At 31.6% G+C, this 25,727-nt stretch overlaps 2 protein-coding genes across 6 annotated transcripts; both read right to left on the minus strand.

Moving 5' to 3' along the window:
• Positions 1-797: 797 nt before the first annotated feature.
• LOC126832872 (sodium-independent sulfate anion transporter-like) lies at positions 798-10,294 on the minus strand. Of its 2 annotated transcripts, none has more exons than XM_050563891.1 (10): positions 8,239-8,349; positions 6,834-7,057; positions 4,633-4,828; positions 4,176-4,396; positions 3,935-4,085; positions 2,774-2,938; positions 1,942-2,244; positions 1,703-1,848; positions 1,300-1,624; positions 798-1,216 (listed from the first exon to the last, which is right to left on the minus strand). In XM_050563891.1, exons 1-10 carry the CDS (start codon positions 8,285-8,287, stop codon positions 1,047-1,049), a joined length of 1,950 nt encoding a protein of 649 aa, XP_050419848.1. In that variant the 5' UTR covers positions 8,288-8,349; the 3' UTR covers positions 798-1,046. The 2 variants fall into 2 exon arrangements, with proteins under 2 accessions (XP_050419848.1, XP_050419849.1); XM_050563892.1 differs by lacking the exon at positions 8,239-8,349 and adding an exon at positions 10,083-10,294 and having other exon boundaries at positions 815-1,216.
• A 2,794-nt stretch (positions 10,295-13,088) lies between these two features.
• Positions 13,089-25,017, minus strand: LOC126832910 (uncharacterized). 4 transcript variants are annotated; one of them, XM_050563948.1, is made up of 13 exons: positions 24,775-25,017; positions 22,712-22,817; positions 22,550-22,641; positions 19,022-19,131; positions 18,823-18,945; positions 18,236-18,358; positions 17,047-17,193; positions 16,710-16,878; positions 15,598-15,742; positions 15,327-15,517; positions 14,841-15,029; positions 14,573-14,629; positions 13,089-13,612 (listed from the first exon to the last, which is right to left on the minus strand). In XM_050563948.1, exons 1-13 carry the CDS (start codon positions 24,928-24,930, stop codon positions 13,379-13,381), a joined length of 1,842 nt encoding a protein of 613 aa, XP_050419905.1. In that variant the 5' UTR covers positions 24,931-25,017; the 3' UTR covers positions 13,089-13,378. The 4 variants fall into 4 exon arrangements, with proteins under 4 accessions (XP_050419905.1, XP_050419908.1, XP_050419907.1 ...); XM_050563951.1 differs by lacking the exon at positions 24,775-25,017 and adding an exon at positions 22,995-23,335; XM_050563950.1 differs by lacking the exon at positions 14,573-14,629 and having other exon boundaries at positions 24,775-25,012.
• Positions 25,018-25,727: the final 710 nt, after the last annotated feature.

A 25,727-nucleotide genomic window follows, 5' to 3' on the forward strand; every position in this document is an offset into this window, starting at 1 on the left:
GAGAAGGTATTGTAGTTACAATGATGTGTTTTTTTTTGTCTATACCCATGGTATATTTTAAACCACTTAACCGATTTCTTTGAGTAGCAATTCTATAGATCAGAAATCTTTTCGTTCCGTTGGTTCATCGCAAATGATAATAAATAATATAAATTACTGTATTTTATTATCTTTCGCTTATGAACATTTTTTATGTATATCCAGGCAACGTGTAAAAAAATTGCTTACAACACATAGCGAATAATTTCCCATCATATATTAAACACTATTTAATTTATTTTGTGCTACAAATAATATGAGTTGCACACATTGTATTTTGTTTCATTTTTCGTATGGTATTAATATCCTTTGTAGACTGTACGAAGATAAGTATCAGTATCATCTACTGATCTAAGAACCAGTCACCGATGATGGTACAAGAGGAACCTGAAAATGTGTAGTTGTTGCAGCGTTGTGAAAATTTTATTAAAATGTGTCTTTTAAGGTAGGTAAATATAATATAGTGAGGCCGACAATGATGAATAGCAGTCGAGTGTTGTGCATTAGACAAAAGGTATGGACAATAAATGGAAGTAGTGGAAATAAGACGGGCGAAAAGCGATGTGGGCCGTGGGCTACAAACGATGTGTCGAAGACTGTGTTGTTTTGGTTCGAAATTATAATAGTAGGTAATTATTGCGAATAATATTATAAAAATTGTATTTAACTTTTGAAAACTGTTTGCAGGACGTTCCACCAAATAACACTTCGTTATTCGACGTTATACGACAGCTATACGTGGAAAATACCGGTTAGAAAAATTAAAGAACCAATGGATGACTTAAGATAGAAAAAACCGTTTTCACTATGCCTCGGCCCCCCGTGTACATACATTTCTAAAGCCATTATTTTCGTATTCGTTTAAAACTCGAAAAATATATATTCTCTTAAAAGCTCGGTCTTGCCATTAAAACAGTTTTACACATTTATTTACAATACGCATATTTTGTACAACGGAAAAAAAAAACATATAAACGTTAAATTCTTTTGAAAACCTCGAACTTGGTTTATTCGCTGGATACGGCCGGTTTGACTTTGACCGTGCCGTTGTTGCCGTTTGAGATCTGAACCGACTGGACTTGCAGTAAAGGGGCCAGCTCGGCCATGTTGATTTTAACGTCGCCGTCATCGCTCTCGTTCGGGTTAAGCAACGCCACTTTTTCCACAAATTGTTCGCCTGTGTAACGAACGAGCTATATCAGTACTATTACTATGCGAAGCTAAGCTGAAAACTATAGTAAAAAAATAAACAGCTCATACCGTTTATAATCGACGGGATGGAGTCAATGGAATCGCAATAGACCAGAGTTTTGCAACCGGCTTTTCTGATGACGTATTTGATCTTCTCCGAGGCGTTGAGCATGATGAATATTTGATTTTTAGCTTGGATCTCCGACGATATCAGACCCATCCCTTTGGCGGCCGTGTAGTCCAAGCCCTTGAAGTGTATGCAATTCAACACCAACGGTTTGTTCAGATACGGTTCCTGATTGGCAATTCGCATCACTTCCTTGTACATGTAATCGGTCGACGGGAAGTACAAACCGCTGTTGGGAGTGACCATCACAATGTCTACCGTCGAAATCTGTGTACAGACATTTTATCACGGTATCAAACCAAGAACTTTGTTTCTTCTCACAATATTATGATCGTTGTTACCCACCTTGGACAATTCGATTTTCAGTTTAGGCCTGGACCACAACATAGCCAAGTGTATTATGTTGATGCACACCCCGACCAGCAAACCTATTTCCACGGTGAAGCAAAGACTCGTCATCAGCGTAATGATCGCCACGAATAATTCGATACCTAAAACCGTTAGAGAATTCAATACAAAAATACTGCTCACGTACAAGAACAAGAATCTTAGAAAGGAATAATGTGCTAGACATATACACTTACGGCTAGTTTTCCAGAGGGGCTTCACAATATGGTAGTCCACCAAAGAACAGACGGCGGCAATGAGGACCGCCGACAGTATAGCTTTTGGGATCAAATGGAAATGCGGAGTGAGGAACAGTATTGCCATAAACATCAATATAGTGCAATAGATGTTCGACATAGTCGTTTGCACCCCACTAGCTTGGCTGACGGCGCTGCGAGTGAACGCACCGCAAGTGGGCATCGATCTGATGAACGAACCGACTATGTTGCACATGGCCAAAGCCAACATCTCTTGAGTAGCGTCAATAGTTCCTCCGTTGGCTAAATTACAAAAATCAATAAGAAACGGTACATTTTTTAATTTCCTTAACAAAGCTGTCAAGCCAGCTCAAACCATAAAAGCACAAAACATGAACCATGCAATGCGCTTTAACAGTTGTTTGGATATTTAAGTATGTTTAAAAATCAAACACATGCACCATTTTAAAATTTACAACTATAAATATAAATTTCACAAACAAATTTGTACGTTTTTACAAATGGAATGCAAATACAAATATTAAGTTGATCTAAACCGTTTTATAGATGTTTTCTACATTAATTAAAAAAATATTCAAACCGTTAATTACCTACTGTTGACCGTTTAGAGTTAATTGTTAAGATTTATAGTGAAGTTTATTCATTTGTTGAAATAGGTTTTACGTATGATATACAAGGTCTAAAATATTATATAATATTATAACATTAAATATGATTTTCAGGGCCGTTAAGTGCCATGTACCGTGCAGTACACGACTATCAATGTGGGGGAGAAGCAGTAAGCAGTTGTTAGGGTTAAAATGTTGTTTACCATAAGCTTTGGCGATGGATACGTTGGCTAGAATAGAAACCAGCGGTATGATAAACATGGCCGACCGGATTTCGTATAACATCTCGGATAGCGTGACCGTAGTGTTTCCGGACGTGTACCCGAACGGCGGAAGTTGTAATGTCGGAAGTCCCGCTTCTACCGTACCTGTCGAAACGTCCACCAACAATTAGATCAGTATAGCTGTTACATTATGATTTAAATAATATGATCATGTCAATACATTATTATTCCAAAAATAACACGCATATAGTTAACAAAAAACTAAAAACTATACCAATTATTTAACAAAATTCAAAATACATAAAAGAAACCTTCCTTGAAAAGGACCACGCACTCTATTAACAATCGGCGCGTATGGTAAATGATTCGTAGAAATTCAATGAAAAGTACCTTTTTGGTGTTTATGTATGTGTTTATGTTTGATAAAAAAATTTAACAACCAACATATAGCTTTGATGACTTTGTTTATTAAGTATTAACTTTTTAAATGTTTGGCGTATCCAAGATAAATTTTGTTTTTTTTAATATAAATTATTTCTAACATAACTATGATTAATTGTAGACCGCTGTGCGCATACGGCCAACCGGCAATACACGGTAAAAATGTAAGTGTCCTCTACAGTAATTGTAATAAAATCTAGTACATCACCTAAGCATAAATAATGTCACGACTAAAAAAACATACTTTTCTCAGGCGAGAATTCTGAGAATTAAATAAAACATACAAGGTATTTGTTTACATATTTTACATAAAAAAACATCATTCTTTTTTTAGACATGCCATTATTCTTATGCACATGGATATCGCGTAGTATAATGGATGGAATTATTTCCAAAAGTGTAATTAATTTTTTTATTGTTTTACTTGTTATGTTAGAAAAGAATACTGCCATACGAATGCGTCCCTAATATTTCTTATAGCTTTACATTTTTTTACATATTTTAAAATAGTTATTAAGAAACATAAAACTATAAAACCCGTAAATAAATGCTCTTTAGTTGCAGTTTTACTAGACCATCCGGTCTTGACCCTAATGATCGGTTTAACAAATCGTATCTGTCTCTTTTTTTTTTTAACTATTGCTAATGATCAATACGTGGTTATGGATAACTTCTGTGTTAGCCAACGTCCGTACTTACTTGTAGTCAAATACGGCACTGGGGATCCACTGCTTTCGTACATGTAAGTGATGAACATGGCGATCAACACTACCAACGTATTCCGACTGATGGACAAGTACCACAACGCTCGTTTTAGCTTGCCTTTGGCCGGTATGATCACATACAATTGCTATTCAACGCGAACAAATAAACAAAAACACAGCAATGGCGTTAAAAAAACTATGCTATTAATTATTTATCTGTATGTGGTTAAACGTACTCTCATGGTCAGGAGAAAAGCGATGGCAGTCAGCCCCAGGTATATGTCGCCGTTCCTGCGCTCATTGAAATGTTTGATTAGCTTCTCGACAATGTCAACGACGGTGTCGCCTTTGAACCTTACGCCCAGTATTCCTTTTAACTGTGACAGCACAATGATCAACGAAGTGGCCGTGGTGAAACCAGAAATCACCGGTGCTGATATCAGGTCGACCAAAAATCCTGCACACAGACCAATCATTCAATTCTAAACCCGTCACACTGTGTTCAAGTCATAATCATTTTCACCCTTAAATGCCAAAATGTCGTGAATTTACAGCAAGTTTTCGTCCAGCTAGTAAAGCGTTGATGTATCAATATTGAATTAATAAATTACCCCCAAAAAAAAAACTCTTACTGCAAAATTTCAAACACTTGGCATTGGAGGGTCGTGTATAATTCGTTCGTAAGAGACTTACCTAGTTTCAATAGACCCATCATCATTTCGACTAAGCCACACATAAAAGTTAGCAGCGGAATATATTCATGTGGCAGATCTTTAGTGAACTCGTACGTGAGCAATGCCATTAGAGAAGTGGGCCCTATGGAAACTTGATTGACGCTGCCAAGAAATACATAAAAAAGTCCACCCATGAGAGCAGAATACAATCCCACCTAATTGAAAAGTTAGAAAATTAATATGAATAATATTTTTATATGATCTATTTTTATTGTAATTTTAAAATTCATGTTTTTGTTTTCTCGTTCATTATTAGATTTTTTCATTTTTGCTTTTAAATTGCGCCATATCTAGGTACGCGTAAATCATCCAGTAGGTACACACGAACACAATAAAACTTAAGTATAAAGATACCATGAATACAATAAATCATAATATCATGTTGTTAATACACGGGTTTAGAAGGATTATTTAAAAACGCAGTATTTAAAATGATAAAAATATTAAAGATAGAAAACTCAAGAGTGACGAACGGTTTTAACGTTTTTATTGCAGAAATCAATTTCTTTATAACTGTGTTAAAAATAATTTTAATACACATTTACCTCGACGACAAAAATATACTATACAAGTTGTTAATCCATTACTTTTTTATTATGGGGATCTTTCATTCATTTACGTTTTTCTTAATCCTATGTAGTGAACAATGGAATACAATTTGGTATATTTGCCTTTAAATATTTGGCTATCTTAATACCTATAGATATATCGTTAATTTATTTCCATCTACACACGGGATAGTTTACTACAATTTTCAAATTGTTGGCACAAAATTTAAAATATTTTACACTATTTAGACGTTATATATATATGTAAAGAAAACATTCGATGAAAATATGATCTATTCACATTACCTAACTATCACTATATATAAAACATTTAGTACAAATATTCTAGTAGTCTACTGAATGATATTTCTGTATTGAGACTCAAAATAAAAAATATATAAAGGAAAATATACTTATATAATGTGCTACAAATCAACAAAATATATTGTTGAAGTTTGTAAATAATGAGCTAATACACTAAATAGGTTTTACTCGGTCCTTTGTATGCCTACACCGAAAATGTCAATGTACAATCAATACTTTGACTGATTAAATACTATAACACAGATCAATACTTTGAAATCAAATACTAAAAAAAAACCAGTTATAAACATTGTTTTTAACGATTGTGACGAGTCTGTTGCTAATAAAAATAAAAGCCATAATATGTATACTAAAAAACGTAACGCCAACAATATTTGTAGCCTTCTACTAATAATAAGCCTATACTAGGAGAGGACCTTCGTTATAGAACACCTAGATAATACATTCAATTAGGTAAATAGTTCCAGTACTTAAATATACCAAAGTATATTTTTCCTGTTTTAGTTAACATGTATAAGGTTACAGTGTAATGCATATAATAATAATAATAAATTGCACCAGGAAAAAAGATGATAGCAATTAAAATGTATGCCATTGAATCATATCGAACGTCTCAGTGTTTGTCAATGTTGCATTATTGTAATTATAAGCTATATTAAATAATTACACCATTGCTACGTCAGAACCCGCAGACACATTTTTTTATCAAACTGACAGTGTTTTGGAAAATATGAAGGTAATTGTTGAGTAAAAACTATAACTTATCAGTTATCACCTATATAAACATTGAATCGATAAATACATACCTGTTTTTCTACTAAAACTATATTAAATATTGAACGCAATTGTAAATTAATAACACAATAGCGTGTGTCTACTATTATAAATAGATTAAATGGTTATCAATAAATATTAAATATGTTTATTATTCGTCACTATTCGTTTAAGCTTTTGTATTACACATTATCGCACACTATATGATACAAAGTTAAACATTTTAGTAGGTACTAATATTTATAAACAAAACATAATTATTTATTTGTTTTTTTTTTTTTTAGTATTATTCATTACTTTAAAATTATGCATTTTCTAATTGAAAGTATTAATTAATATTCAAAGCGTACTAGGTGATATAATAATGGTAATAATATTAGTTAAGATTTTTACAGTTATAAGTAAATGATGTCAGGTACATAGTACAACGTCTAATTTTTTCTTACCCCAGTTTGCCAATTTTTTAGGGTGCATGATAATCATATACAGAACATTTAACTAATACATCATTTACCTGAGGCGATAAGTTTGCAAGGGAGGCGTAGGCGATACTCTGCGGCACCATTGTGAGTCCCACTGTAATACCGGCAATAGCGTCTCCCACAGCTTTTTGGCGGTCATAATCTGGCAGCCAAGTGAGAATCGGTAAACGCCGCCGAACAGAATTGAGGAGCTTACCGTGCTTTTTGCTTCTGTTATGATGCGTCTTAGAAGACTTGGAACGTTCGTTGGAATTAGCTGCAAAATTCGTTGGTTTATTTTTTAAAAAATCGACTGTAATATTATGTACTTAACAGAACAGCTGTTATAGGCCATCGAAACGACCGATGACTAGGTTATAATTAAAGGCCATAAAGTCAAAGCAAACCTCTAAATTTGTATTAGTTCATATGAGTGACTAATAGTTATTTAAAAATATTTTATTTTCATTCCTACCCAACCTGATTGGTCTTTTGGAAACATTTACCTCGGCATGATTTCGATGGATTGTCATCCGAAACGGATTCGTTTATACGAGTTGAGTAATATTTTTCGGTCATTTTGAATGTTAAAAAAAAATTCAAATCGAAATAATGTCCAGAAAATGTTGAAATGCTTACAAACACAACTGGTTAGTGCTTAGAAAAACTAAACACACACTTTTCAACAAAGCAAGCCTACCTATGCAAATGAGTTTCTATGTTTTTTCGTTAATTATATTAAATTGTTCAATTATCATATTAATGGTAAACGTATAGTAATTCAGAGTTATTTAAATCCTAAGTGGCAAATAGTGTCGTATACTTACACAAATAAATCGTTATTTTATCGTTTTTTGTTCGATAGTACTTATGTTTTTACAGTACAAAGAATTCAAATTGGAAAAATACAAACAATGATTGAAGGTCAAAATTTAGAGTTTTTGAAATTAAGTCAAGGTCTGATGTAAACCTAATATAGTTATTATTACTTAATAGATTAAATGGATTAAAAAACAATGTAATTTGATATTGTACCATAAACTAATATACCAGGTGATTCAATTGATTATGCATAATAATTTGAAAATATAAATACTATTTAAGCGTTTATGTACTATCCCTAAGTTTTTAATTTGAAAATCAGTAATTTTAAATTTGATAGCCTGACTAAACTCAGTAGTAAAAATTCTTTGTTTTAATTTTATTTTCTGTAAACAATTTATCAGAAATCATATCTACTAATAAAACTTAAGAAAAATAAAGTTAACAGATTTTCAAATTACCTATAATGTTCTTAAGTTAATGTACTTATTTGAATGGTTGATTAAACCAGATTAAATTATCAATTTAATTTTAATTTTAACAAATAAAATGAAAAAAATATAATCTTATCAATTATAGTATTATAAAAATAAAAAAAATTAATAATAATATTTATGAACTGCTGATAATGAATACCTCTTAATTTCGTCTTGCGGCATACCCAATAATATATTTTCTCAAACATTTTGTCAACTCATAAATAGTTTTATAAAATTAATTTCATTAAATTCCGAATAGTTACAAACATAAAAATATTGTATTTATTTACTGAAATAACTGACGTATAATGTTATTCGATGTCAATTGAATGACTTATAACAGGCTACAAGCGATAACTTTACTAAAAATAATTTCGCTACCTACGACGCTACGAATGAAAAAAAGATAAAAAGATGAAGCATGATAACCAGAAAATTGAATCATTCTTTATACAATAAACAAAAATAACATAATAATCAAGTAGCAATAAGAAAATAGAAGAATTAATTACTAATCATAATGCAATGAGATAATTAATTATATGAGATTGTTAACTTTAAGATAAATTCAATTGCATATAGCTGTGATACGCTGATCTAAGACGGCAATCGAATACGAATTCTTAACGATGTTCACAAAAACTGGAACTGCTGGACCGATTAGTTTATATGTACAATCTATAAATAATAATTATGCCTATATGCCGTTAATTAGTTTTATTAAAAATAAAAATACCATACACAATCCATAATGTTTGTTAACGCCATGTATCCTAGGAATTTAAGTAACTCTAAAAAAAATTGATGTATATATATTTATAATTTAAACATGTACTCCAAGTCGATACTTCAAGTCTTGTATTCTTATACGACTATAAAATAACAGAAATAAAAATCTGTTAAATTATTATACCTAATTACATTTTGAACAACTCAAAACGTTTTTGGCGGGATTTATGTACACTTAGAAAAATAGAAATCAACATTTACTCTTCTTAACTTTATAGGACTATTGAATAGTGGAAATTCGATTGGTATTTAGCTGTTAAGCTTGATTATGATGATGATAGAGCGTATTTATGCAAATAATTAAGTAGATTCTAGAAGAAACGTTCAAAATCCCAATTTAAAAAAAGGTGTAACTCTTTTTCATTTTTTAAAAAGCAATACTAACAAACAAGATAACCAATACTAAACTAAATAATCGATGAAATATAATAAATTATAATTGTTTAAAGTTTCGTATTTTCTTGATTTTTTTATTCAGTTTTGACTTTTTAGTTACTGTTTTAGAAACTATTTTTATTTAGACACATTCTACATTTTCCATCCAAGATGAGTATTAATAAGACTTGTATGGCTAGATTAACGGGTTTTAGAAAAATTAAAAATGTTGTGGTACCACCCGTAGTAGGTATATACACTATGTATATATCAGGTACGGAGTACCTACTATGATTGGTTAACTTCGACCCAGTCATTATCTAAGATATTAGGCATCTTTAAATTAATATTTTTCATACTCTTATAGTTATCTTAAGTTAATAAGGGTTTAACACATTAGGGGTGGGGTTATAGTTTTGAAAATTATATCAAAAATGTTCTAACTATTAACTTTACCTAAAAGTATGAAAAAGACTACAAAGTCTAATATCGTTTAAGTCACTGACCTAATGGTCATAGTTAACCAATCACCCTGTACTATATAGGTTCGAATCATCTGAGTGGAGTTATCTAATGAAAAATACTTAGAAATTAATTTTCACTGGAGAGTCCAAAATTTGCTTACAAGGAGCCTGACAATAACTATTATAGCTAACAATCTTAATAAACTCCCTCCTCCTTTGGATGTGAATTTAGCAGCGGGAACTACCCTAAATATGACGGCTTATTGTTGTTTGTGAAAATTTTTTTAGAAGGTGCGCTCCTGTTAATCAAATATAGTACTTATTAGTTATCCCATTCGACACTAGTTTTGGGAAAACCGTAGTGAACACTTACGTTTGACGGTGTCGATCATTTTCTTCGAATTTCCCAACTACTACAATGCCAATCTACCACCACGGAAATGTAATGAAATTATCGCAGACCGGATCCCACATCGCACTTGGTTAAATGTTCAACATGAAATACGCGTTTTCTTCGCGATTCGCTGTTCTAATCTAACGCCCGACTACTCGACTAATTCAAGTGGATCCGATATTACTAATAAAAAATTTAAAAAAACACCAATTGTCTTTATATATATACATATATATATATCTATAACTGTTATGTCTATATCAATATCATCGCACGTATAATATTAAACTAATAATATTAACATAACGCATTGTATTCCACAAACACACAATCTTTTCTATAATGATATTTATTTGTCAAACGGTTGAACCTTGACATCAACCAGCGCCCCTGGACATTAACCTCAATGGGTACACCTATGGATGATAAAATTATTTCCGCGGTTCACGAAACGTATTGCCCAACGATAATGATAGAAGAGAAAACTATAAAAAAAAAATACAGCGTTTTTGTAAAACTGACACTTGTATTTAAAAAGGTAGTCTTGCGCCGTACTTACCACGGCCGGGCTACAAACACACATGAAATGTCATTACCAACAACACGAGTTGCAGATATAGCCACAAAGCTCAACTAGGCATCTTGTTCTACACGTTCCATATAATCTAACCTAAGGAGTGGCGTATACCAACCAAAGGCAGTCTCAAAACGAATAATGGAATTACATTAATGATGATTGTTTCAGAGCCAGGAGTGTTAATATAGACAGGCGAGCACGTGTAATATTGTATTATGATTAAAGCAAGAAAAAAAGTAGATTAAGTTTTCAGTGACGCAACTATAAGGGGAACATGAGAATTATTAGGTCTCCTAGCTTTTATAATTACAAATATTAACAAAACTGGCTATTATAGTGTAACGATCATAAAAATGCATTAAACAATAAGCAAAGAAATGTCAGTTATCAATACTTGTGCAACATTGCATTTAATAGAGGCATGGCGCTTGTGGACCAAGCGATAAACAGTAATTATACATTTTTAGATAAACAAATATCAATCATTATAGATAAAAACCCGTATGTTGTCAATATTTCTCTGACTACATCAACCACCCGTACTGTGTATAACAAACAGTTGTTAAGCTGCCTCATCTTCTTCATATGAGACATCAATGGGCTTTATAGTAATCCGATAAGTTAAAAAAACGATTATCAATAGGTATCGGACATGAAACTCGCGAGTGAACACACATTTGTATCATTTTTTAAAAAAGTAATATTTTTACTGTTTTTAAACGGTTAGGTTTTAACTTTGTACTTCAGGTATCGTTTAGTCGTATTATGTTACGATAACATCAATATGACAATTATGTGATATTATTATTATTTGTATTCTTAAATGTAATCAATTAGCAATTTAAGAAATAGGTCATTGTCATTTTACAACAAGATTATCTAGTTTAGATTTGTTAATTATAATAATATAGCAAATAATGATAATCCTTTGTGCTTTTATTAGATTAACAAATAAACAGATACCGCAGATTTTATGGCCCAATTTTCAAAGATTAAGTACACATTTCGAGGCTAAATCAATTTTATTGGTATACCAAAACAGTCATAATATTATTGAAATTACATTAACAACAAAATTAGTTTTTATTGTTCATAGAACACATTATCGACGACAAAGATACTTGGAGCCCATTCAAATATATAATTTTATAGCTAATATTTTATGAGTAATATTTCAATCCACCGAAGCTTGGATTAATCCTCAAAGCAAATGCAGAGTAAGTATAGGTGTAGTTGTGCGTTGGCGTCCGATGAGACTTACCGAGTTTCATACTTCAGAGATTTTATACGTCCAATTAGTATTTATATATTAAATGCTAATCTACTTCATTAAAAAATAAATTTCTGTTCAAAAAACATAGCTGTGAAGATCCGACAAATTATTTTTAAGTCCATACTATTACAATTTTCAAATCATTTAAGAATTTGTAACTTGTATTGGTTTGAGGTTTATGTTCATTAAAATAAAAATAATCTGAAGGTATACTATATTATTTTTTTTATTGAAATTCAATGTTATTTTTGTTCTCTTGGATAAAATGGTTTGTTAAAACAAAATCTTTTTGACATTGAACTAACAATGTTCGTTATCGGTTGTCTTATCGTAGTTTTTGTTCGTTGTTTTTTTAGATTGTACATTCAGACATGTAGTGCCGGCCTGAACGCTTCTCATTCCACTCGAGGAGTTTTAGACTTAGTTGAAGAAACCTAGTTATATTGTTCGAAATTAGAATTCAATTGACTAAGCAATCAATCTATTCTGAGCGCTGAACTTAACTACTCGAGTTGAAAATAACTAGTCGTCTCTGTTACTGATACAAGACTTTTTTAAATTGTATTTACATATTTTCAAGTTACAGGATTTTATTTTTAGGCCAACGTTTTACTATTAAATTGTTGTAACTATGAAAAATGACAGTTAATAAATTTATAAATACAAACTCCTTTTATTGGTTATTTTTAATTATAATAAATCACTGTTGACTTACTTAAAAAAATTGCATTTTTAAGACACTAATAATTGGATGGTTTTAAAGTAATTCATAGGGCCATCACTGTTATTCTATCGAAATGTAAAACTGTGTTTCTATATTAATCTAGAACCTAGAGCCATAACAAATTAATCGTATTATTTGTCTTGAACATCCAATGTTTCCTTTCGACAATAAAAAATACCCGTTTTTTACTACACAGTGACAACGATCAGTTTCGACTACAATAAGGATTTTAAACACAAAATCGCATTTAGATCATTTCTCTTGGCGTTAAATTGCATATAATATTTTGTTATTATGTTCTTGTCTAAATGTAACAACATAAGACTAACTACACAATCAACACTCGGAAGTACTTGATATATAAATGTAAGGTATCTTAACATTTTAAAAAATAATTAAATACAATAATCGTTAGAGAAAAATACTAGTCTTCTGGCGTATGCCGAGCGCTTAAAAATATATTAAATGTTTTACCGAAATGCAATAATATGATATAATATAATAACAATAATAATAATAAAAGTTTGCTACGATACGTTCGGGTCGAGTTAATTCGTCAAACATACCGTAAAAAAAAGTTGGGTATTTTTGTTAAAAAAAAAGTGATAGGTAATAATAAAGGGTAATTCGTTAAAATAATAAAAATGATCACAAAACTTGAATAACATAATACTGTTGTGTTATTCTCATTAGTGTCGCGTTCAACGTAAATAATTTTGTATTTCCCCTATCTGTTCGTCGATTCTGGTCGATAAGCCTTTGAAGTTTGACGGCGGTGGTCCGATCATCTGTATCAGTTGCGGTACGTCCTGTCTGGATATCTGACAGAACCTAGCCAAAGACTTCATGCATCTAAATGTGTGCTCTTCGTTGGGTTTACTGTTGAAATACTGCAGCACGGCCATGGCTAGCTCCACGACCACGTCGTCGAACACCTACACACGTGTCCACACATACACGCAGAATATAAATACAACGAATCCATGTGTGTACAGTGACGAGAAACGGAAAGAAGTGGTATAGACACTTAGATTTCTACAGAAAATATACGCGGAGAATACGCCAAGAATCGGTCTAAAAGATTAACTAGATTAGCACAAAAGTAAAGCCACAACCAGCATAAAAGAACAACAGTGTCGCAACCTTTGGTGCACCGCAAACGATACCTACCCAAACAACAGTGTGTTAGTAGCACTTAGTTCAATCATATTTTATTACCGACTTGATGTCTTAAACTAATACAGCTGTTTTACCTGACCACGACACCACACGAGAACATTACATAGTATGATGAAGTTAAGTAGTAAAATACCACAGGCCGCATTATTCTTATACAACAATATCATAGTAAATAAATATAATAATAAAAAAAAAAAGAACAACGTAGACTGTATATATAATACAGATGAATTCACGTTTCTACAGTGAGAAAACTAAAATTTGTATTACGGTGCATCATTTAAATTACCCGTCATTTGATCGACCCGTATAGTGCAATTATGATCAACGATGAGAAATAGTTGTCGACGGGATGTGATACGACTACTACTGTTCATAGTTTACTACAAAGACCCATTGATAAACACATGTAGTAGTTAGTACGTTTAGCAAATAATAAAAGTGGTTTTTTTATTTAAAAAGTTTAAATACCTAGAATAATTTACAAATATACAGCTAATTAGGTGGCTAACTTAATGTTATTATGTGACGGTTTTTATATGCTTTAATTTTACTATAAAAGAAACGCACAGTTCCTCAGACCTATAATGCGATCATATTATAATTTATGCCGATTTTCGCTTGTTTTGCACCTCGAGTTGCGACACCAAAGATTGTTCAGCACATAAACACAATACCACGAACACTTTCTTTTTATTGACATGACATAGTTCTACCTTTGAAAACGATCCTGCGGGTAACAGTCTCCGAATGTTTTGGTTTTTAAACATTTTCTGAAAACAGTTAAACGGAATCGGGAAGAACTTGCACACTTCGGACCCATAGGGTCGAGGAAACGCAAGTTTGCACGGAGGGAAACAAAGTTAAAAGCCACTACGACAATTATGGGGAGCCTATCAAATGGTCCAACTAATTCTAGACAACAACATTGATTTACATATTATATAATGATAATCTAAAATGTATACAGACCACTGTTTTTACCTCCTTGCAGGCCAGATTGTGTACCAGAGCGGTGCCTCGGTCTTGCAGTACAGAGTCTTCAGACAGCAACGAATTGACCGCCACCTTAGTGGTTACCCGAATGTTGCTCACCATGTTCGAGCCCAACTGCCACTCGGAGATGTACAGAAGCCATTCGGATGTGCTACTGTTTTCGAACAGGTTGCACATCTACGGATAAATTACAAGATTTCGTTAATAGTTTTTTTTTAATCTCACTCTTAGTATTATTGTACAAAGAAAGAGTGGCGAGTACATGCATCACACACACACACACACGGGCGCATTTAAGTATTGTGATATTTAACAATCCCTTCCCGAACACCTTTTGGTAGGGTGAAAGTGGTCAATTGTTATTTTGATATGTGTAGGAATTAACTAGAATCCCTTTGTACCAATTTTGACGTCTTACCCAAATCCAAACCATACAGAATGACAAAATATACGCTTTAAGCCTCCAATACTTACAAACAACGAGAGAGCCAATTGTTCCAGCAAGGGGAGTTTGTCGAATCCGTTAGCGTAGTTCATCAGAATATGCTCCCGTCTGTCTTGGTGTAGAATCAAAATAACATCGTCTTTAAGCGCGGCGGCCGCCAATATGTTCAGTATGGTTTCGCGCACCTCCGAAACCAACTGGTCGTCATTAAGCAATCGACCTGCAGCAAGGACAACAATCAATGGAATACAATAATTTCCAAGCTAACACTTAAGACTGTAAACCGTACGAACTACCCACCGACAAACGCTAGAAAGCCATCGCCTAAGGCCCACGATCCTTCATTCTCCAACATGTACTGATCGAGTTCGGCTACGAACTGCATGTCGTCTGGTTGAATTCGTCCGTCGATTAGACCGACCAGTCGCTCCAATTCTCCATGAATCTGCTCGTAGATATCATACAATGTTGTTAGGTATTTATAAAAAGTACAATAACCATGTACGTTTTCAATATATCATGCTAAAACAACCAACCATTTAGGGTTCTTGGTACACGCATACGGTTTCTATCCGTAGCTAACTTGTCTTAAAATGTCAGGTGGAATTTAATATTGCAATAATTGATTTTGGGATTACCTCAGTATACTACACATCCTCAACTATTTTAAGCCAATAGGCGTTATGGTGTTCGAAGAATATACAAGAAATTATACACAAAACGAACTTTGAGAGATTCGAACAACCGATTGAGAGGAAATTATTTCTGAAGGTTTGTATTTGTGGAAGGTAAAAGGTTAATATTATATAAAAGTAAAATGAAGAGACGTGTTGGTAAACGTGATTTATGAAAAAATTCTAATTTATCGTTTCGGTTTACTTTAATCTAACTATATTACTTGCACAAGGTACACTTAAATTATTAATGCATAAGCAGTATCATAGCCAGAAATGTATTTCAGTGAGATGGCACCGATTACTACAGAATACATTTTGTATGTTGATAGAAAACATGACTGTACTTCACCATTCTCATTCTATGTTAAGGTAGTAGTGTGTATTGCTTGTAGTGATAACTTTATTAGTCATTAAGCCGAGGATTTTGAAAATCATTCAAGTCTTGTGTAACTTTTCAATACAAAACGTTTAAATAGTAAGAGGGGATTTGTGTTTGCTCAAGGAATTTGAATCTCGATTAAGATACTTGTCAGCGATACTTGACTACTCCAGGAGTAGTACTCCCATCATAGTCCTCTGCTTACCGGATGAGTAACATCAACAGACAGAACACTTTAGCCCAACTAATGATTTGCCAATATTAACTGAACGACTTCCGTTCATAGTGGCCGTACACCCTGTAGGTCGTCAAACACTACGTGCATTTTCTTTTTATATTACTTTTAATCGACTTACGTTGACGACATCATTGAAGATAATCGGTGGATCGCGTTCTTTGCGTTTCAAATCTTGTTCTTTTCTTTCAATGTCGTCAGCATCGTTGGTGTCGACTACCGGCTGTTGTATACCGTTCGTTCCATTCAAGACGTTCTCGGACATTCTTCTGCGATACCCTCCGCAGTGCCTACCGATTGGAACCGATCGGACGAGTTAAAAAAAAATGCAAATCTATCAGGGGGAGAATGTGACCTCACCCTGTAGAGCTCGCTAGCTAACGGATGTTGTCACGTGATTTAGTTGCGCTAAACCCACAAGTGCTCTAAGACACAGGTGAAAAATTCATAATTTGTACCTGCTAGAGCTAGGGCCCGATTCTATAGATGGCTGTTCGCTGGAACTTTTGCTTTTATCCTTTTTCTTTTTTTTCTTTCTCTTTTCTCGTTTTTCTAATTTTTCCTGTAATTTATTGCGCTTCTCTTCTAAAAGCGCCGACTGTTTTCTGTCAGTACACAAAAGTAACAATAATAGGTACTAATATTTATTAAATAAACCAGTAAAACGTCTTGTCTTATCATTGTCTACGGGGGTTAAATCAAAGTAAAACACATTAGTAACAATACTGTATACAAAAACGAATATTCTTTGTTAAATACGCTTTATTTTATTAATTTATTTTCACAAACTGTTTTGGTACAATTCTTTACAACGATGCACAACTTTATTTAATCATGTTTATTTTTTAACGTATCATTAATTAATTTTACATAATATGATACGGTGTTTTTTTTTTTTTTTAAATGTAATATATGTTAGATCGGGGTTCGACACTCATTCGTAGTGAAAATTATAACATTAAAATTCTAATTAGATATAAAACTAAACAATAACAACCACAATGTACTTAGGTAATTTCATTCAGAAATTGAAAACGTTAGCAAGCTAAAATTGACTACAACAAATATTAATTAAAATTATTAATAGTATAATGTTCTATGTATTTGTAAAAAAAAAAATGATAATTAAAAACATTTTAAAGGAACTTATGCTTTTTGGCTACGATAGAAATTTTTTGTTCCGAGAACAATATTTTATTTCATTCCAAAATTAATTAACTTTAAAATGTTTTTTTATTGATGTTTTTTTTTACAAGTTCTAAAACCAGTTTAGCTATTAAAATATCATACTATTGATAATTGTCATCAACATTTATTGTAGTTATAACAAATAATGTTAATTTTGGCTTGGTAAAGTTTTCAATCCCTGATAATTTTTATTAATTTTAAACTAATTAAAAACTGAGAAAACCGTAGGAAGCAGCTGAAATTAATGTCATGGCCATAGAAACGTTAAGGTGAATAATCCCCTAAAACCGCGGGTATCATGAATGTCTGAAACAACACACACACAACACAATTATTATTGTTAAAAAAAATAATCAAATTGTTATACTACAAATACAAGAGTTAAAACAAAAAGTAAAACAAACAGCACTAAGATGTAACACGGTGTTGTTTGTTAGCCAAAGCTTTGGAAATAGGTACCTGGCGGAATCGATATCGTTGTTGAGCGTTTCAAAATCAGACTCTGATCTTCTGATACCAGGATGTACGCCTAGGCTGTTTGAAAACAACTCTAATACGGGTGCAAGTTGCTGACCGAAAGGGCTAAAAAACAAAACAAAATCAAACTTAGATATTTTACAACTTAAAGTATAGAATACAAACAATTATAGGGGTGTCAATTTCAAAACCAGGAGTACTAAGCCCATCTTTGATGAATGATATATGTGACAAAGTTCATACTCTACTTATTTTTTTAATTAACTTTTGCTCAGTTTCCCTCATCATTGGGCTATTTTTATAAGTTTTTCTCTGTTATAGTCAAAACTCTCAAAGTAGTTCACTCATTGCTGACCTAACCAAAATTATCAACTCGACAATTTTTTTTTATTTTCGCCATTTTTATTATTTTATTTTTGTCCTTTAGACAAGTTAACAAAAACGCGCATATCTCGTGCCATCAGTCACACACACACACAAAATAATAATAAAGACTATCATTACTAAGGCGTAGCAGGCCGAGCGGTGTTTAATACATTATTTTTTGCATTTATTGTGCAATTACTTACGTGTTGAGGATTTCGTTTGGAAGATTTATAATGTATTCCGGGATCGGGTTGCCGCACAAGAACTGACTGATCTCGTTGGTAAAGTTGTTGCAGTTGTGCTTTAACAGGTTATAGTTGGTAGGTCTGAAAACGTCAATGGAGTTAAGTACAACGTTATTGCTAACAAAAACGTCGCGGGTTGCCCGCGGCCAGAACTTACTTAAACCGGTCTTGTTCCAGGCCGCGTAGATACTCTTGGTACACGTCTTCCGGCAAACAAGTCCTGCCCAAATTGTGTATCCGCAACGGACTGCCCAAGGCCGTCGTACCCTAAAAAAAGACAGACAAAAACAAAAGGCAGACGTTAACGGCGAAACGCAAGCGAATAACTCCTAAACACGAGCTTCGTGCGATTGGTTGTACTACACAATGTAACATATTATATTTCTGCTCGAAAGAATTCGGAAAACGGTAGCAGGCTTGGTCAATCGACATATTATACACATGCAAGCACACGCTCACGCCGAGTATTTTTAGAACTCAAAGAGTGGGATCAACGCACAGTCGGACACTCGAGTTGGAATGATATCAAAATAACGTCCGAGCCGAGATGTTTTTTCACATCTTAGACAACGACGTAACACGATAAATAAGACACAATATGCACGCCAACGTTGCGGCGATAATCGGAATTTATAAACTATAATATAATATTTCCTACTTGTATACCTACTTCGTTTCAGCGCTGGGATAACTATCCTATCGCACATGTGTTTACATAGACGATTCAAGCAGATCAAAATAGTTGTAAAAGTCAGAGGGCACAACGATTTTGAGGGCCTTCGCAATAATCGTTTGTGAATTCGGACAAACTAACGAATCCAGACAAATAAAAAATACCTAGGATATCTTATTTAATTACTGTACATAGATCACATTAAATGCCCACAACGTTTGCGTATTTCCGGTCGAAAACAACTTATTCTAATTTTAACTGTACTCTAAAACGCATAATCCGACAATAATTTTGAAAACAGATACAGATTTTTCGATACTTGCTTGATGTATGTATCGAAGCACATTTTTAATTTTCGCTTTTTAATATAATTGTAAACAATTATTAAAAAAACTTTGAAAAATGCAATTTTCCACTTGGATTAATTAATTTAATATAATTTTCAAATTGTGCAACGATCGATAAATTATTAATGTAATGAAGAATTCAAATGTTTTTTTTTCAAAACTTATATAGGAGTATTTTTAGAAACATACTGCAGGAAGTAGAAACATATGTTTTTGTACAAAAAAAAGTCCTATATGCTTTACAAAAGTTGTAAAAAAAAGACCTAACCCAAACTCTTTTCTATGTTATTATACGAGTTTGAAAATTTAGGCTTAATGTTATTTTATTGAAAAATTGCCTACACAATGCGCCTCAATAAATGTTAGTTAGTGTAGAGGCCCCTTAACAAAAACTAAGAACACTGCTGTTCGATTCCTGAAGCCTGAATCTTATATGGAATAGTAAAAATAAATATTTACAAATATTAATACTACTGAGCATAAAAAAATGATATATATATACAAAAAAAATTTAATACATTGTTAAGAATTTTTAAGAATTTCTATCTTAAACAATTCTTAATTTTTTTTAGTACAATGATTTAGTTTGATTTTTTCTCTACGATTTTTTTTAAAAATAAGCAATAATCTGTATAATAATAGCGAGCATTATTGACCTAAATTAGAAATTTAACAGATATACATTATTTTTAAGTTTCCATTCAAACATCTGTCAAACAAGTTAAAAAAAAAATACAAAACCTAGTATTAAGATATTTATTATAATACATTATAGTATTTTAAACACATTTTTATCTATTTTTGTATTCTTGTAATTCAATTTTTTTTTCTAACACATTTTATATTGTATCTTACTGTATTTAATGCATAATAATAATAATTTACACTGGTAAGTATCTGATATTTATTAATACTTTTGTTTTATTTAAAGTATATACTTTAAAGTTATACAAGCATAAAATGTGAATTGGGATGTCTATAAATAAAACATCTTTCTATTTTAATAAATAAAAACCAATAACAACTTACCTTCTAGGACCACAATTCTATTACCAGAAATGTCAATTCCTAGTACTAAACCCCATGAGTATACTGGTTATACTAATATTTAAAAACTTAAATCAAAACAAGTATACAATTTGAGTACTTAAATTAAAAAATTACTTAAAAATAATGTGTTCCTAAAATTCTGGTATTTAGGTAATATAGGTTTTAAAAATATACTTCAATCATTCAAGACTAAAATATGTATAGTTGTAGTAAATTTTATAAGAACATAAAACAAGCACACTACATTTACTAAATAGTAATTATAATTAATAACACTAACATTAAATAAAATAGTGGTAAACTATAGATGGGGATTTTTAGAAAAGTCAAGTAAGGCTCAAAATAATGCACTCCTCATACTGCAAATTCTAATACCAATCTATTACTACAGTTATAAAGTTAAATTCACAGGTTATCAACTGTAAACATTTTAGTGGCTATTAAAACTTTTGATGAGACTTCCTAAGACATCCTAAGCCCTATAAACCTATATTTCTGTGTTATCTGAAAAGTTTAAATAATTCTCTAAATAAAAAAGACAAAACTCACATAGTATAAATAAGTAGTTTTGTGTGGTAAAAATGTGTAATTATAATTATAATATTATTACTATTATTAAGTATTCTAAATTTATATATAAATGAAATATAAAATTCTAATTTTTGACAAAAATTAAGACATAACGACTGAAATGAATATTTAAAAAAATGTTTCGAGCATAGAAAATTGATTTTTTTAATTTTGTAATGGTTTACTCCTGTGTTACGATCACGACATACACATAAGCAGCTTAGGATTTATATTCTATCAATTAGCGGTCTAACATATTATTATAAACAAGTTAAGCAATTCATTATAAAATAACACATAAAATTAAAATTTACTTTTAGAAATGCAAAACAAGTTGTACAATAAATATAATAGGTTTATTTACACAAAAATATAAGGATATTCCACTAAAAATAGCATTCAAATATGGTTAATAGGAATTGCTATCATAATAAATTATTTCAATAGTTTACTAAGTGGCAAAATATGAAATTTGATATAGTATTTAATATAATTATAACTATAAAAAAACAATAAAGAAAACAATGTTACTAAATATGATTTAACTATTTTGGTGTTTTCATAAAAAAAAAATGTTATTTTTTTTGTATTGCTTTTTCTTTGTAGCAATAAAATTAGATTTTAAGATTATAAAATGGATCAATGCCAAGTTTGAATACTATTAGAAATCTATAATTTTACATTTATAGGCTATAATTCTTTGAAATAATCTTATACTTAGTTTGGTGTTAGATTTAAAAAAAAAATTATAATAATAAACTTCAAACAAGACATTAATATGTCTCATAAAATACTAAATCATGGTGAAACCATTTTTTTCATCTATAACTGCATTAATTATTATGTGATAGAATTACGAATTGCAAACGATTAATGCATTTTTTTAGTATACAATTTAAAATAAAAACATTTTGCATAAATAAAAATCACACATTTTTGCAAACAAAATATTGTTAATGGATCGAGTAAAATTTAAGTCTTAAAACCGTATGAAATGTTTAAAATATATACTTTTATTTTATATATTTGTTTTAAGTGTACTTACCGGTTGACATATGCTAATACCACTGGAACCGTAGAAGTATTCTTTTCCAAACACAACGATCGCACTATGCCAAATTCCTTCCAAGTCTCTCTCTGCAAAAAATGTGGTGTAAGAAATCAAATTGTTATTGGGTTTTTATTAAAACTTCATAATAATACTTACGAAGTAGCGATGGTCCCAACATTCGAGCCATTCCTCCTGTCAGATCATAGACATAGAGTTGTACGTCTTCACCAGCTTCACCCATTGCAGAGAACTCTTTATTGCGCTAAGGGTAACCAACAAAAGTAATACAATAATAAACAATGTCAATGGAAAAAACATTCTATAGAAAATGATAGTGTGAGAAACAATAATCCTAAACCCAAAATTGAAATACGTGGATACCAAGTCAATTCAACCAAAAACGTATACCTAATAGCTAGTGTTCTAATTGGACACTCACCAAAGAATTTATGTTAAATGACCAAAGTTAAAAATAATGTTAAAGAAATGATAGGTAGCGATTTTAATTTTTCACACGAATGAGCAATGTGAGATCGATTGAAATACGACAAGTAATTACTTTTTTTTATATGGCGTCAATTAAATTTCTGATAGTTAAAACTCGTAACTCGAATGGAAAACACTGAAATTTTGTAATTTTACTTTATAGTTAATTGCGCACCGCTGATAGTACACACTACGAGTCTAGACAGCAGACATTGATCAGAGTTCTTGTATCACGTCACGAAAACGAGGGGGAGGTTCTAAGTGGCCGGCGGGAGACCATTCACAAAGAACCCAAAAGTGATATGGAAAAATTCAATTATCATCATAACAACCATGCGATCACACGCCTACGAGTTTCCAAGGAAATTGTAAAAAAACACAAATTAGGGTATATACAAATTCACGGTATGAACCAACCATATGAGTCGGTAGAAATTGTTTTTCGCGCCAAAATAGTTTTATTACGTACAGGTATTCGAGTATTTCAAAGTAAACGCAAATTTATAAGCGTTGGCTTGTATCTAACTTATACTCTTGTCATGTCTCGTTTTTTTAAACACTTGAATTAATTTTAAATGTTACCGTACGACTCGAGTATTAACCTAACAATACCTATAATTAAGTACAAGAAATTATATTTTTAATTTTATTTACAAAAAAAGTTTTTAAAAGGCTGATAAATAATCTATAAGTTTATATTTTAACAAATATTTTATGAAAACTCCTTAAAAAAAAACATCCTTACTATAGCTGTACGTATTATGATTATTTTTCCAGAAGTTAAATTTAAAAAAATAAATTAAAGTTTGGACATTTTCATAAGGCCAAGGTTGCAAGGTTTTATTTTACTATAAATATCAGACTATATAGTAAAGTTGTTTAATATTATTAAATAGAATCGTCAAGAATTTTTTTTTTAATAGTTGTATGCAAATTGTAATAAAAAAAATATCGTGGGAAGCAGCTCCACTATACCAAATAGGTCAATAGTAATACATATATAGTTTATACAGTTGGGCATTATTTAGATAATTTTTTATCTATATAATTATTTAAATAATATTTTTATTCGAATACTCGACGAATAATATTTTTATTCCAATAATTTATTCGGATAAATCATCTTAGATATGGTCAAATAAAGTAATTATTTGAAGAAAAAATGCCCATTTCTGAGTATAGATGCGCTAGGTATTGCATGATAAAATGGATATATTGTTGCTATGCTAAAAATGACTATGTTATAGATAGCCAAGGGTAGCCTCGTAAATGACTGTTTTCCAATTTACAAGTGTCTACACAGTATAATATGCTCTATTGAAAAAACTGTTTCAATGGCAGTTGTTTACCAACAACTACTTACGAGGTTTGTATAATTGTATAGTGCACACTTGTGACGCGTGTTGTACCTAAGGCCTGAGCACACTAAAAAACATGTACGTGCGCCTTAAGCGTATATGTTATGCATAATAGTGTAAGTTGATATGATATAAACAAAAACAACTTTAAGCTGAAAAAAATACTTACAAGCAGGGTCGGCCTGGCGCCTAAAGGACCTCGGATTCTAAATCTCTAAAGGGCTCTCAATGACAATTTTATCTGTACACTTTATAGTTTTTTTACCTTAACAAATCCCACGTATTGTGTTAAATGCCAGGCAGGCCAACCCTGCTTACAATATACAATGAATAAAGATTACATTAGGTTATCATAACATAATAAGTTGGTTTTACCATAAGCGCGCATGTAGGCGTATCATGCAAATATCGTTGAGACATCATCATATCCACAAGCGATTTCAACATGGGATTCATTTGCTTAGGAAAAAAATGCGACCCGATGTTATTGAAGTATTGCGCTAGACAAATGGCTAAGAACAGAGTATTCATTATTTTAATTATTATTATTAACAAAAATCAATAGGTATTTATGTAAATTAAAAAAAAAAGCACTAAAATCTAAAACTAAACTCGAGTCTCGAGCCTATTCACAACAGCCGGTCGTAAACGTTGTGCTTTGACTATTCCTACATGGTCGATTTAACGGAATAAAATTATTTTGTAAATTTTGATTAACAAGCTGGGCCTAACCAACAGCTGAATAAATAGCTTAATGTAGTACGTGTACGTGTAATGCGGTCGGTCTCAAAATCAGTTGTTTGATTCGTTAAAAAAAAATGTTATGTTAAATGTTTATCTATAGATATCGCTTTAAACATGAGAAACTATTTTCCAGGTGCGCTAAATCTACTGTAACTTGTAAGACGATAATAGTTGTACACCTACAAGGTACTTGACTCTTGAGTTTGTAATTTTTTTAGAAAATATAACAATTATGTAGGCAACAAACGATTTGGCGCCGTCAAACATTTTTAACGGTCTAACTCGTTTTATCGACCAAAATAAATAATAATTTATGTACCTATTACCATTGATTATTCATACTTTAAGTATACTATAGTATATTGTATAATCAATGCCACTACCTAGGTACACAGCCAGACGTCAAATTGCACTATCAGCTATGAGCTACGTGTGACGTGTCATTAAACGGTTAAACCTATCAACAATAATGCAACAAGGCCAGCAAAGCAAAGCATAAAGAAACTCCAATAGATAATTTTCAAAAAGTGCGACGTCAGTAAAATTAGTAATACGTAATGTATTTTAAGTACCAAAATGATTAT

The sequence above is a fragment of the Adelges cooleyi genome, unplaced genomic scaffold, assembly GCF_023614345.1.
Source record: "Adelges cooleyi isolate 19-005CV unplaced genomic scaffold, UGA_ACOO_1.1 ACOO_flye_CR_arks_rails_tigmint_CR_PRNA_167, whole genome shotgun sequence".
Lineage (NCBI taxonomy): Eukaryota > Metazoa > Arthropoda > Insecta > Hemiptera > Adelgidae > Adelges > Adelges cooleyi.

What these genes read in the sequence shown, in the direction of transcription:
- LOC126832872 (XM_050563891.1), bottom strand. Translation starts at nt 8,287, where the DNA reads ATGTTTGAGAAAATATATTATTGGGTATGCCGCAAGACGAAATTAAGA. An exon ending in GATGGGTCTATTGAAACTAG is followed by an intron (nt 4,397 to 4,632) that starts GTAAGTCTCTTA and finishes GTCTGTGTGCAG; the next exon opens with GATTTTTGGTCGACCTGATA. An exon ending in AGTGCCGTATTTGACTACAA is followed by an intron (nt 2,939 to 3,934) that starts GTAAGTACGGAC and finishes ACGTTTCGACAG; the next exon opens with GTACGGTAGAAGCGGGACTT.
- LOC126832910 (XM_050563948.1), bottom strand. Translation starts at nt 24,930, where the DNA reads ATGAATACTCTGTTCTTAGCCATTTGTCTAGCGCAATACTTCAATAAC. An exon ending in AACGATATCGATTCCGCCAG is followed by an intron (nt 17,194 to 18,235) that starts GTACCTATTTCC and finishes GTGTACTGACAG; the next exon opens with AAAACAGTCGGCGCTTTTAG. An exon ending in TCGGGCCCTAGCTCTAGCAG is followed by an intron (nt 16,879 to 17,046) that starts GTACAAATTATG and finishes TCCAATCGGTAG; the next exon opens with GCACTGCGGAGGGTATCGCA.